The sequence below is a fragment of the Eumetopias jubatus genome, unplaced genomic scaffold (assembly GCF_037043125.1).
Source record: "Eumetopias jubatus isolate StellerSeaLion01/CBP00866 unplaced genomic scaffold, mEumJub1_p1.0 scaffold_3, whole genome shotgun sequence".
In the NCBI taxonomy this organism is placed as follows: Eukaryota; Metazoa; Chordata; class Mammalia; order Carnivora; family Otariidae; genus Eumetopias; species Eumetopias jubatus.
Window position 1 is genome coordinate 142,765,917 of NW_028274809.1, and position 15,428 is coordinate 142,781,344.

General features: G+C 37.4%; 1 protein-coding gene across 1 annotated transcript in view; it reads right to left on the reverse strand.

Annotated features, from left to right (window-relative positions):
* WBP4 (WW domain binding protein 4) overlaps positions 1–15,428 on the reverse strand; it is a 61,514-nt gene that overhangs the window by 36,439 nt on the left and 9,647 nt on the right. The window contains exons 6-9 of the mRNA XM_028107342.2: positions 13,837–13,883; positions 13,297–13,372; positions 10,826–11,019; positions 4,035–4,198 (exon numbers count right to left, since the gene is read on the reverse strand). Of these exons, the coding sequence (XP_027963143.1) occupies positions 4,035–4,198; positions 10,826–11,019; positions 13,297–13,372; positions 13,837–13,883 (481 nt within the window). The remainder of the gene's footprint in view (positions 1–4,034; positions 4,199–10,825; positions 11,020–13,296; positions 13,373–13,836; positions 13,884–15,428) is intronic.

The following is a 15,428-nucleotide window of genomic DNA, read 5'->3' on the forward strand; positions in this document are numbered from 1 at the left end:
ATTCCAATGACATTTTTCCAAAGTGCTGGAACAAACAATCCTAAAATTTGTATGGAATCAGAAAACCCCAAACTGTCAAGGAAATGTTGAAAAAGAAAAACAAAGCTGGGGCAACATGTCGCCTGATTTCAAGCTATATTGCAACGCCATGATCACCAAGACAGCGTGGTACTGACACAAAAACAGACATATAGACCAATGGAACAGAATAGAGAGCCCAGATATGGACCCTCAACTCTATGGTCAAATAATCTTCGACAAAGCAGGAAAAAATATGCAATGGAAAAAAGACAGTCTCTGGGAAAACTGGGCAGCTATATACAGAAGAATGAAACTCGACCATTCTCAAACACTGTAAACAAAGATCAACTCAAAATGGATGAAAGATCTCAATGTGAGACAGGAATCCATCAAAATCCTAAGAACATAGGCAGTAACCTCTTCGACATCGGCCACAGCAACTTCTTTCAAGATACATCTCCAAAGGCAAGGGAAACAAAAGCAAAAATGAACTTTTGGGACTTCATCAAGATAAAAAGCTTCTGCACAGCAAAGGAAACAGTCAACAAAACAAAGAGGCAACCCACAGAATGGGAGAAGGTATCTGCAAATGACACTATAGACAAAGGGCTGATATCCAAGATCTATAAAGTTCTCAAACTCAACACCCAAAAAACAAATAATCAAGTCAAAAAATGGGCAGAAGACATAAACAGACCCTTCTCCAAAGACGACATACAAATGGCTAACAGACACATGAAAAAATGTTCATCATCATCAGCCATCAGGGAAATTCAAATCAAAACCACACTGAGATACCACCTTACACCAGTTAGAATGGCAAAAACTGACAAGACAAGAAACAACAAATGTTGAAGAGGTTGTGGAGAAATGGAAACCCACTTACACTGTTGGTGGGAATGCAAGTTGGGACAGCAACTTTGGAAAACAGTGTGGAGGTTCCTAAAAAAATTAAAAATAGAGCTATCCTATGACCCAGCAATTGCACTACTGGGTATTTACCCCAAAGACACAGATGTAGTGAAAAGAAGGGTCACATGCACCCCAGTGTTCATAGCAGCAATGTCCGCAAGAGCCAAACTGTGGAAAGAGCCGAGATGCCCTTCAACGGATGAATGGATAAAGAAGATGTGGTCCATATATACAATGGAATATCACTCCATCAGAAAGGATGAATACCCAACTTTTATATTAACATGGATGGGACTGGAGGGAATTATGCTAAGTGAATTAAGTCAAGCAGAGAAAGACAATTATCATAGGGTCTCACTTATTTGTGGAACATAAGGAATAGTATGGAGGACATTAGGAGAAGGAAGGGAAAAATGAAGGGGGGGAATCGGAGGGGGAGACGAACCATGAGAGACTATGGACTCTGAGAAACACTGAGGGTTTTAGAGGGGAGGGGTGACGGTGGATGGGTTAGCCTGGTGATGGGTATTAAGGAGGGCACGTACTGCATGGAGCACTGGGTGTTACATGCAAACAATGAATCACGGAACACTACATCAAAAACTAATGATGTACTGTATGGTGACTAACGTAACATAATAAATTAAATTAAAAAATATATAATGCTAAATAGGGAAAAAGATAAAAACTAGGGAAAATACTTAAAAATGTTACTATTTTGGGGGCACCTGGGTGGTTTAGGTGTTAAGCACCTGCCTTCGGCTCAGGTCATGATCCAGGTTCTGGGATGGAGCCCCACATCGGGCTCCCTGCTCAGCGGGAAGCCTGCTTCTCCCTCTCCCACTCCCTCTGCTGGTGTTCCCTCTCTTGCTGTATCTCTCTCTGTCAAATAAATAAAATCTTTAAAAAAAAAAAAGTTACTATTTTTTTATTATTATTTATTAAAAATGTTACTATCTCTTAGTAACCGAGTTATTCTTATGCTTTTCTTCAATTCCAAAAATTTTTTATAATAAAAATATATTGGTTACTTTTAGGCGGGATCCTCTTAAAAATTAGGTTTTATCTACTTAGGAAGTCAGACATAATCCATCACATGTAAAACTGGCTGACTCGGTTAAAATTTAACAAGAATGGTTTTACGGTGTATTTATCACATGGGAAACAAAATACCTGAATTTTAAGAAATCTTAGCTTTAAGTATAGGAGATGTTGGTATAGTAAGGCCATCTTCCCACTGTAAGTCACTTAAAAAATCACTTAGGGGCTGAAGTAATGCAGCCTATTATTTCTGCAATTTCAGTACACATAGTCAGCATGGCTTATCATGGTGCCTGGCAGTATGCTGCATTAAAATGCATTTTTTCTAATATTACATTAAGTAACAAATACAACCTAACCTATTATAATAATGGTAACATTTTGACAGCAGTTTTAATCTATACTATGGTATGTTATCCCTGGAGAATTAATTCTTATTAGAACAGCATATAGATCTTCCCTCACTTATGATGGGGTTATGTTCCAATAAACCCACTGTAAATTGAAAATATCGTAAGTTGAAAATGCATTTAGTACATCTAACCTACTTAACATCATAGCTTAGCCTAGCCTACCTTAAATAAGCTGAGAACACGTATATTAGGCCAAGCTGGGCAAAATCATCTAACACAAAGCCTATTTTATACAAAATATTGAATATCTCATGTAATTTATTGACTACTATATCTACAGTGACAAACAGAATGGTTTGAAGTGTACTAGCTGTTTACTCACATGGTCACACGGCTGCCTGGGAGTGTATGAGAGAGAATTGTACAGCAGTGTATGCTAGGCAGGGTGAAAAAGATAAAAACTCAAAATTTGAAGTACAGTTTTCTACTGAATGCATATTGCTTTTGCACCATCTTAAAATAAAAAAATCCCAAGTCAAACCATTACAAGTTGGGGACTGTCAGTATAAAGCTGGCCAAAACCTGCATTATTCTATCTTATGAAAAAATATGATCTTGAAAAGTACAGTTTTAATAATAAATAATTTCACTATAAAAGTATCCACAGAGTAGTCATCTTACATTACCAATTCAAAGCATTAATGTTTTTGGAGAAAAACTGCTAATTCATGTACTTTTTTTTTCCACCTGAAGATTTATTTAAACATTTAAGAAACACTAATTTGTGGAGCTGGGAGTGACTTCTTCCTTTTATTGTGTAAATGCTCCCAAGACAGTAACTAATTTAAACATATAAGTTAATAATTTAAATCAGGTAACATCCCTATCATGATCTTGTTTAATTGATAAAACTGTTCTGTTTCTTCAATACTGGCTTTATTTTATTTTTTTAAACATTCTATTTATTTATGAGAGAGAAAGAGATGGCAGGAGCGGGAGGAGGGGCGGAGGGAGATGAGAAGCAGACTCCCTGCTAAGCAGGGAGCCCGACGCACAGATGGGGCTTGATCCCAGGACTCTGGGATCATGACCTGAGCTGAAGGCAGACACCTAACCAGACACCCTTGAATACTGGCTTTAAAACTTCGGTGAAGTGTCATAAACCACTTTTAAGACAGTAACAAAATAAAAGCTTTTTTTCTTGTCTTTAGACATATCCTATGAAGCCTTTATTGAATATGCAGATACTTGTCTGTCCAACAGAATAATGATGGTGAGTGTGAGAATGCCCATGTGTACATGGTGTGAGTTAGTGTGTGAATGTGTGGTCAAAAGAAATGTTGTATTTGGGTAAGAATTAAAAAGAGCATTAGAGCATTAGACGTTGGTTGCACTAAGTAATGTACAGAATTGCTGAATTACTTTATCATACACCTGAAACAAATATAACAATGTATGTTAACTATACTGGAATTTAAATAAATAAATAGCATCTCTCCTACCAAAAAAAAAACCCTCATTAACTTACTTTTTAAAATAACCACTAGTTTACAGTTTCAAATACTTAAAAATACCCTAGGAATAAAAGAAATGAGCCACACCTTTAATGAGCACCTTATCCTTGCAATTAGTTACTGTAATATATGGAAGTACTGGGACAGAAAATACAATTTGTAGTAACAGTGGGATTAAATTTCAGGTACTTACTGAGACTCAACTTGCTGTTTAATTTCTTGCCATTCCCCATATGGGTTTGACTTTTTATGAGCTTTGGATTTTTCTTCATTTGGACCTGATGAATTTTGCTCTTGGATATTTTTTTCTTTCTGTGTTTCTGGTTCAATTCCTTTATCACTATTTTTATTTTTTTCCTGAAATGTCAAAGTCAAGAAATAACATACTTCAAGCAAAACTACAGGGACACAATTTAACATAATCTTATTGATTTATAAATAATAATACATTAACTCAACATTTTTAATTGCACATAACACAAAAAATATACATAAGAGAATTTTAATGCTTGATTAGGTTTTTGATTATGTCAAATGTTAAGATACCATGGGCCAAGGCTGGTTTTTAAAATAATCTAATATGATTCTATTAATATTCTACAATTTTTAAAAAAATTATTTATTTGACACAGAGACAGCACAAGCAGAGGGAGCAGCAGGCAGAGGGAGAGGAAGAAGCAGGCTTCCTGCTGAGCAGGGAGCCTGATGTGGGGCTTGATCCTAGGACCCTGGGATCATGACCTGAGCCAAAGGCAGATGCTTAACCGACTGAGTCACCCAGGCACCCCAATGTTCTACAATTAAAGACATACACTGGCCTTTTTTATCCTCTCTTCTCTTTTCTGCCTTCTCTCCTTACTTATATATCCAATAGTGATCTCCCCTTATAGTGTGCCTTTTCTGAATTTAATGCCATGTCATTAGACCCTAATACACTATCTATTTAAAGAACTCCCTCAATCTATCAGTCTTAACTGAACTCTTTCTTCACATTGAGGTGACTGCTGAAGCCTCAATGGAATATATAACTGGTAACTATGTGAAATGAGAAAAAGACACACCCTTGATGTAGAGCAGGTCCCATGGAGGCCCTTGGCTAGGGCTAGAGTTTTTATGGCACCCCTTCATCTGGGAAAACAAAGCTCTATGATCCAGTTAAGCAAATGAACCATACACTAGATTTCAGTCTATCTGCAAAATGCACAACCGTGGGTGGCAGTCCTAGGATACTGTTCTGTAATTCTTTGAATGGATATTAACTCATTGCCTCATACTGTTCCATCATAAAACTAGGAAGCAGTATTCACTTTCTCTTAGCATTCTTGACTATTTCCAGGCTGTGATTTTTTTTTTAAATAAAAGATTTTTATTGATTGTAATGTATGTTTTGATTCTAATGTAATGTAATAAATGCCTCCTCCTCTGAGGTTCATACCACCTCTATACAGTTCTCTCCCATGCTTCCTTACACGATAGTGACTTTTGGCCACAACTCCATATTCACTGATGACTTTAACCATGTTCTTTCTATTCAAACTCATCATCCTGGACCTTAAAAATTCCCTAGCCTGTTCTGTGAGCTTCACAATCAAGGACTTTGGCCTTCAACTATATTTCAGCCACTTAATGTTATATATTTTTCCTCATATGTAGCACATAGTAGTATTCAAATATTAAATCCTTACATCAATGTACTTTTTAATTTGAACTATGTCATGACTCAAAAATGCCCTAACAGTAAATTTTAAAACTCCAAAAGCACCCCACCTTTAACTATAGTAAGTTTTTCTTCTGGCTTTCTGGCTTCCTTACGTCTAATATTACCTCCTGTCCAACCTTGTTACCATCTCTAATGCCTTAACTTCTCCTTGTGCTCGGAGTTTGTTGACCTCATCTAGATTTTACATCATTACAGAGCTTTACATCCACAGGGAACCATTTTACTTTTTATCTTATTTTATCAACATGATAACTGTACTCTTTAATCCCCATCACCTATTTCACGCATCCCCCATCCACCTTCCCTCTGGTAACCATCAGTTTGTTCTCTACAGTTAAAGGTCTGTTTCTTAGTTTAAATAGTAAAGGTCTGTTTCTTGGTTTATTTCTCCCTCTTTTTTCCCCCTTTGGTCGTTTGTTTAGTTTCTCAAATTCCGCACAAGTGAGATCATATGGTATTTATCATTCTCTGACTTATTTCACTTAGCATTATACTCTGAGCTCTATTCATGTCATTGCAAAGGGCAAGATTTCGTTCCTTTTTTATGGCTGAATAATATCCCGCTGTATATACATACACCACATCTTTATTCATCTATCAGTGAGCATTTGGGCTGCTTCCATAGTTTGGCTATTGTAAATAATGCAGTAAACACAGGGGTGCATATATCCCTCCTAGTGTTTTTGTATTTTTGGGGTAAATACCCAGTAGTGCTGGATCCTAGGGCAGTTCTATTTTTAACTGTGTGAGGAACCTCCATACTGTTTTCCACAGTGTCTACACCAGTTTGTATTCCCACCAACAGTGTGTGAGAGGGTTCCTTTTTCTCCATTTCCTTGCCAACACCTGTTGTTTCTTGTTTTAGATTTTAGCCATTCTGACAGGTATGAGGTGATTATTTCCTTGTAGTTTTGATTTGCATTTTCCTGTTGATCAGTGATGCTGAGCACAGATTTTACATCCTTCATTAAAGAGCTCCACGTCCACACGGAATTACTTTATAACCTTTTTTTTTTGCTAGCACCCTTAAATATCTTTGTCCCTGTTTGTCTCTTGTGTGGGGCCTAAAAACCTCCAACACAGACCTATCCAATCATTGCTCTGTCAAATGTTACACGGGGAAAAAAAAAAATCACACAACCAGACTTCAATATATTACAAAGCTGAAGTAATCAAAACAGTATGGGGGGGGTGCCTGGGTGGCTCAGTCGTTAAGCGTCTGCCTTCGGCTCAGGTCATGATCCCAGGGTCCTGGGATCGAGCCCTGCATCAGGCTCCCTGCTCCACAGGAAGCCTGCTTCTCTTCTACCACTCGCCCTGCTTGTGTTCCCTCTGTCAAATAAATAAATCTTTAAAACAAAAAACAAAACCAAAAACAGTATGGTACTTTTTTATGGCTGAGTAATATTCCACTGTATATACATACACCACATCTTTATCTATTCATCTATCAGTGAGCATTTGGGCTGCAAATGCTCACTGAAATAGGCATATAGATCCATGGAACAGAACAGAAACCCAGAAATGAACCCACAATTTTATGGTCAATTAATCTTTGACAAAACAGGAAAGAATACACAACAGGAAAAAGACCATCCTCAACCAATGGTATTGGGAAAACTGGACAGCTATATGCAAAAGAATGAAACTGGACCACTTTCTTATACCATACACACAAATAAATTCAAAATGGATTAAAGACCTAAATGTGACATCTGAAACCATAAATCCTAGAAGAAAGCACAGGTAATAAGATCTCTAACATTGGCTGTAGCAACATTTTTCTAGATATGTCTCCTGAGGGAAGGGAAATAAAAGCAAAAATAAACTATTGGGACTACATCAAAATAAAAAGCTTCTGCACAGCAAAGGAAACAATCAACAAAACTAAAAGGACACCTATTGAATGGGAGAAGAGATTTTGCAAATGACATAGCCAATAAAGGGTTAGTATCTAAAATATACAAAAAACTTACACAAACCAACACCCAAACAACAAAGAATCCAATTAAATGGGCAGAAGACATGAACAGACATTTCTGCAAAGACATACAGATGACCAACACATGAAAAGATACTCAGTTTCACTGATCATCAGGGCAATGCAAATCAAAAACTACAGGAAATAATGTTTATTGCAACATTATTTACAATAGCCAAACTATGGAAGTCAAACCCCTAAGCAGACTATGGAAGCCAAACCTCTATGTTTTTTGCAGCATTGTTTACAATAGCCTAACTATGGAAGTCAAACCCCTAAGCAGACTATGGAAGCCAAACCTCTATGTTTATTGCAGCATTATTTACAATAGCCAACCTATGGAAGCAGCCCAAGTGCTCATCGAGATAGATGAATAAATATGTGGTATATGTATATACAACAGATTATTCGGCCGTAAAAAAAGGAATGAAAGCTTGCCATGTGCAATGACATGGATGAAACTAGAGTATAATGTTATGTGAAATAAGTGAGAGAAAGATAAATACCATATGATTTCACTTGTGTGGAATTTAAGAAACAAAACAAACAAGCAAAGGGAAAAAAAAAAAAGAGAGGGAGAGATAACCAAGAAACAGACTCTTTACTATAGAGAACAAACTGATAGTTACCAGAGGGGCAGTGGGTAGGGGAATGGGTCAAATAGGTGATGGGGATTAAGGAGTGCACTTGTTGCGATAAGCACTGGGTGATGTACGGAATTGTTGAGTCACTACATTATACACCTGAAACTAATATTACACTGTATGTTAAATACTAGAATTAAAAAAAGAAATCACACAACTATACAAATTGGTAAGACTTCAAGGTTTATGATATCCAGTGTCAGCAGAGACTTTTAACACTGCTTAGAAATGTCTCCAGGTATTTCTTCCCTTAGTCCTCAGTAGTTATTAAAAAGAAATACTCAGCTACAAACAGCTGAGTAAATAATGGTGTATTCATACCACATAAAACTATCCATCCATTATTTTGGTGGATGAAGACTTATTGATGCCTTTGTGACAGATTAAATTATAAAGCAATTAAGACCTTATTATAGTATGACTGCACGTTTTAAAGATTTTACTTATTTATTCGAAGGAGAGAGAGAGAGCATGCACACAAGTGGCGGATTAGAGCAGAGGGAGAGGGAGGAGCAGGCTCTCCCCACTGAGCAGGGAGCCTGATGCAGGGCTCAATTCCAAGACCCTGGGATCATGACCTGAGTTGAAGGCAGACGCCCAACTGACTGAGCCACCCAGATGCCCCCAGTATGACTCCATATTTTAAAATAATGTATGCGAGTTGGAATAAAAAAAAAAGTTAAAGACCAAGAAAACACCAAGGTGCTATAGTGATTTCCCTGGGAAGTAGCAGGGTTATAGGTAGTCTGTCTTTATCTGTATTTTGTAATATTTTATTTGCTTGAAATTTAGCTGTCCAGCTTGGATGCTGGATATAAACACTGTGAGATGGGGGTGCCTGGCTGGCTCAGTCTGTGGAGCATGTGACTCTTGATCTCAGGGTTTTGAGTCTGAGCCCCCATGTTGGGTTTACTTAAAAAAAAAAGATATTACTTAAAAATAAAATCTCAAAAAAGAAAATAAAAGAACAACAACACAGAAATATAAACACTGTGAGATGGCTATGATAAGGGCTCTGCTGCAGCGCCTCTGCGAACTGGACACATCCCCTGGCATGCATTCCACCAAGAATTACAGGGTAGTAGAAAAAGTCCAGGCAACGACAAGATCCTAGATGTGGCCTGGAAGTACCCTCTCTCCAGCATCCTTGAATTTCCTTCACTAGTCAGGCCAGTAATGTCATCCATGGATCAATGCTATGTGTCTTTTTTGCTTTGCCACCTGGGCTCCTGAGTGTTCCTGGAACAATCACAAAGCAGGACTAACAATACTATAGAAATATCTAATTTTACTATTCTGCCATGGCTGGGGATTCAGCAGTACCTGTCAATCCTTTTACTTGGTTCATTTCCTCTCCCACCCTAGCTCAGTGACTGTTTCAATTCATTAATGTTGTCAAGCTACTCAAAGCTTCTCACTCTCAGCAAGCAATCTTGATTTCTTTAAAAATGAGTAAACTGAGCCTAAAAGGGCATGACTGTTTCAATTTCCTCCCTGATACCTACTTATCCATAATCCTACCTTCTTATAGAAAAGGAAAACCTTACCTTCTTACCAAAAAATGATTTTATTCCTTGTTGAAGACCAACCTATCCACCTACCCTTGTTGGTATTCCCTTTCTGCCTCCTTTGGAATCTCTCTTAATGAAAACATCACTACCACAAATCTCTCATGATTAAGAGTCAATGTGCAGCCATCATCCTGACAACCAATTTCTAGTTTTCATTTCATATCCAAACCACATATACACCATGAACCACTTTTCATTCCTCTATAATTGGGGTTCTTTCTTTCTTAAGATGCTTTTAAAATTTTTATTTATTTGACAGAGAGAGACAGCAAGAGAGGGAACACAAGCAGGGGGAGTGGAAGAGGGAGAAACAGGCTTCCCACTGAGCAGGGAGCCCGACACGGGGCTTGATCCCAGGACCCCTGGATCATGACCTGAGCCAAAGGCAGATGCTTAACTGACTGAGCCACCCAAGTGCCCCCTTACTTATTCATTTTTTAAAGTTTTTATTCGTATTCCAGTTAGTTAACATACAGTCTAATATTAGTTTCAGATGTACAATATAATCTGAGTTCTGCCACCCCAAACCCTGGTGAAACTACTAGAAGGGTTTTCAAGGACTTCTTTACTGTAAAATTCAATGGACTTTTTTTTGTTCTAGATCGATAATTAATCCTTGACGCTCTCTATTCCTTTTGCTTCTTGGATCTTAAATTCTTCTGCTTCTCTGCATACCTTTCTAGTCACTCTTTTCATTACAGGCTCCTCTTTCCCTGTCTGTGACTTCAATGTTTAATGTTGCCCAGTCATTTTCCTGGGTTATCTCACCTATTCTGAGATTTGAATTACTACCAGTACGCTGATGATACTCAAAAATAGAATCTCTAGCCTAGACCTAGATACTCAGACAACTCTCTAGATATTACGGAGGGATCTCAAACTTAAGAGGTCTAAAAATGAACTCACTGTCTTGCCACCAGGTAGATACTAATCAGTGGTAGAATCATTTATCATTTGCTAAAAATGTACGTCTTGGCTTTATTTCTATCTTCTACCAGAAAACTGAGTAAGTCTGTTGAGCTTTCTATAAACTGGTAAAGTTCTGTAAAGAATAAATCAAGAACCTACCTTAAACTTTATTTTTGGCTTTTGTGTTTCTGTAGAGGCCTTTCCTTTTTCTGCTTCCTCTTCCCCATCAGAATCACTATGAGAATCTGATGATTTAGACTCTTCTAGGGTACCAAGTGGCTTTTCATTGACCTTACTAGAAAGCAGATCGCCAGAGTGTGGAATGAAATCATCAGGTTTTTCCCATCTGGATTCTATTCAACACATTTTAATAGTCATGTTATTTAGTTACCAACTCTATTCAGAAGTAATTCCCAATATAACACTCCCTGTCACTTACAAACGTATTATTTTTTTAACCTTTTCATAATATATTAACAGCACTGGATCTCTTTTACACTACCATTTGATCAAGAAGATAATAAGTAAGAGTTCCCAAAGCTCTTCCTCTTTTATCTTTTGAGAGTTGGTTTCAATCTGGATTCCAGATGTATAAACTACAGCCCCAGTGGAAAGAAACCTAAGAATTGGGCAATGCCTTCTAAGGACTGTCACACTTTATCTGACACCAGTATCAGGAAACATGTGCTAATGAGCACACATAAGATTTCCTGGAATTTATTTATCACAAAGATTTCCTGGGATCCTCACAGAGTGACACCATACTGTGAAGACCTGAATGAATATAATTTGTCATTTTTATACTAGGAAAAAAATAATCTCTATTGAACTCTACTGCCATCCAGTGGTTTACTGGGCTTTTAGTAAAATGATAGCATTTCTTTCTTTCGTTTTTTTTTTTTAAAGATTTTTATTTATTTGACAGAGACACAGCAAGAGAGGGAAAACAAGCAGGGGGAGAAGAGGGAGAAGCAGGCTTCCCGCTGAGCAGCGAATCCTATGCGGGGATCGATCCCAGCACCCTGGGATCATGACCAGAGGCGAAGGCAGACGCTTAACGACTGAGCCACCCAGGCGCCCCATGATAGCATTTCTAATTATCTTGCAATTAGTCTCTATTTTTAGTGTAATAAAAGGGAAGGGGATGCTAAGATTTACTGTCCAACTGAGACAGTTTTAAGAGTGAAAGGAGCCGTATCAATAATTACACTTGTCTACACATAAGCTGAAACTGTTTGAGGGCAAATCAATTTGTACAGCCCCTTATTAAAAGAGGGTGCGCTTTCCAGGGCGCCTGGCTGGCTCAGTCAATGGAGCATGCGACTCTTGATCTCAGGGTTGTAAGTTTGAGCCCCACACTGGGTGTAGTGATTACTTAAAAATAAAATCTTTTTTTTAAGATTTTATTTATTTATTTGACAGATAGGGAACACAAGCAGGGGGAGTAAGAGAGGGAGAAGCAGGCCGCCCACTGAGCAGGGAGCCTGATGTGGGGCTTGATCCCAGGACCCTGCGATCATGACCTGAGCTGAAGGCAGATGCTTAACAACTGAGCCACCCAGGCACCCCAAAAATAATATCTTAAAAAAAAAGGTGCTTTCCAACAATAAAAAAACATACATTATTTCCTTATGTATATTTCATGTGAATAACAAAAAAACTTTCAGGAAATAATTTAAGCACCTACTATGTATCAGGTATTGTTCTGGGAACTTTATAGATACCTGACCTTCATGACCCGAGAGTATACATGATCACCCCAATTTTACATAAGAGCAGCTACAGGTGTAGTGGCTTTTATATAGCTGGTAAGGGAAGAAGCTATGCATTAAGCTCAGATCCAACTTTCCACCTATATTATATTACTATATTATTTTATCTTTAGAAACTTTCAGTACCTCAATTTTTCTGAGCTAGAACCATTACTATCGTTGGGCAGACTAGGTATCTACTTAGAGCCTAAAAGGGCTTTTTCCTCCTAAAAGATTTAATGCTATGTGTTCGGATAGTAGAAATTTAATAAATAATTAAATAAAGCCTCTCAAAGTTATATTGACACCATACATACTTCGATAAATTTAACTGTAGGAGAAACTACAATTACTTGTTGACCCATTCTATAAAATTAAATTAGAAAAAATGTCAACTTGAAAAACTTAGATAATAATTAGGTAAGAATAGTTATGCATGTTTTATAAATATTTACACATAACTGAAACATTATTCAATTAGTAAAAGTAAAAATTTGACAATCTCAGCCACTGCTAAAATAACTTCAGTTTTGCTTTTTAGAAAAGGAAAAGGCAAGTTGAATTAGGTGATTTCTAAGGTACATTTCAAGGTAATGATTATATTTCTACAATAATCATAATAAAAGCCAATAATGATAAAGTAAAAATGATTTTTAAAATTTGTGAATGGAGTATCAATTGAGAATGAGCAGCACAGTATATTACATACGAAAATCTTCCTGCTTTTCCATTGTATTGTTTTTAAATTACAAAATACCCACAAGCTGTGGATATATGCTGATCACTATACTAAAATTCCCAAGTTCCCTTCATTAGCAGGCTAGTAAGCAGTTCGAGGTACAATTTTATACAGTTAGGATAATCAAAGGTAGTACTTACCTCCTGTTTCTGTACTATAATAGTAGGTATAACCATCTTCACTTACTCCTTCTACCCAAACAGTCTTCCCTGCTGTCTAATGGGAGGAAAAAACAGCGTAAACTGAAGATAATGAAGTAGTTACACTCTATTAAAATAACTAAGGCAGAATCAGCTACCTTGCCTTTCCTCTTAACACCTGGGAGTGAGAGGGGCAGTACTGATTATGGAAGCTTGGTTTGTGTTAATCATGAACTAACTTTCAGAGAGAGAATGTCACACCTCTGAAAGATAGGAACAATTCTCTGCCAATGAACAGGGACATCTGAATGGCAACCAACTATAAATCAACTGATAATATTTGCCCTGCATGGAGTTTTTAGGTAGGTATCACTTTTCCACCTCCACCCAACCTCCTCACAAAAGCATTATAGGAAGAAAGGAACAAAGTGTGTGTAGGGCGGCTTATTTGGAAGTAAGTTTGCTTAATAGAACTGTTTTATAAAAACCCCAGAAACCAATCAGTTTAAAGCAAAGACACCATCATTGTGCTCCAGTTACCTTTTTTAAGTTTCCTTGAAATCCTTCCGGTCTCTCCCACTGGGATGCTTAAAGCAAAATATACTTCATTAATAAAATTTTTTCGCTTAGAAAGAAAAGCAACTCAAAAAATTTAATTTAGCAAAAATTTACAAGACTTTCAATGTGTACAAAGCGCTACAGGCCTATAGTTAAACACATAATTGAAAAATAAAAAACCAGTATACATCCCAGTGGTATTGTACAGAACATATGTGAATGATATTTAACCAAGAAGGAAGAACAGAATGAAGGATTCGAAATTACTGGGACTTCCACAAGAATTATTAGACATAGGTAGGGGTTCTCTTAAAGACCTCACGGAATTCAGGCTTGAAGTTTTTTTGTTTGTTTTAAAGATTTATTTATTTATCTGAGAGCGAGCACAAGCGAGTGTGTGCGCCCCTGTGTGCATGGGAGGCGGGGTAGAGGGAGAGAACCCTAGGCAGACTTCCTGGAGATCATGGAGCCCGACGTGGGGCTTGATCCCACAATGCATGAAATGACGATCTGAGCCAAAACGAAGAGTTGGATGCTCAACTGACTGAGGCACCCAGGTGCCCCCAGGCTTGAAGAAAAGTTTTTAAAAGCTTATTATACTATTTTTTTTTTAGTCATCTCTACACCCAACACAGGGCTCAAACTCATGACCCCAAAATTAAGAGTCATGTGCTTTTCCGGCTGAGTCAGCCAGGTGCCCCAGGCTTGATAAGTTCTGAAGGAATGAGATGGCTGTTTGACATCCTGAGGAGGGGAGAGTGAGAGATAGAATGAATGACTTAAGAGAAGCAAGATGAAAGATGCAAGAATTTAAAAACAGCTGACCCTTGAACAACACGGGTTTGAACTGTGCAGGTCCACTTTTAAGCAGATTTTTAAAAATATATATATTGGAAATTTTTTGAAGGGAGAATTGTGACAGTTTAAAAAAAAACAGATGAACCACGTAGTCTAGAAATACCGAAAAATTTAACAAAAAGGTATTACTGTAAAAATACAGTATGTAATACATGTAACACACAAAATGTGTGTGTCAACTGTTTATGTCATCTGTAAGGCCTCCAGTCAACAGTAGGCTATTACTTGCTAAGTTTTTGGGGAGTCAAAAGTTAAATACCAATGATCCAGTAATTCCACTATGGGCATATACTCAAAGAAAATGAGAACACTAACTTGAAAAGATAAATGCACCCCTATGTTTATTGCAGCATTACTTATATAACATAATAACGTCTATTGTTATATATAGACAGCATACAGAAGCGACCCAAGTGTTCACTGACAGATGAGTGGCTAAAAATGTGAGATACATATCTCTCTCCCTCTTTCTCACACACACACACAATTAGCCATAAAAAAATAAAATCTTGCTATTTCTTACAGCATGGATGAACCTAGAGGATATTATGCTAAGTGATATAGATCAAACAGAGAAAGACAAATACCATATGATTTCACTTGCGTGTATAGTCTAAAAAACAAAACAAAACAAATAAAACCAGACTTTTAAATATTGAGAACTGCTGGTTGCCAGAAGGGAGGTGAATTGGGGGACAGGTGAAATAGGTGAGGGG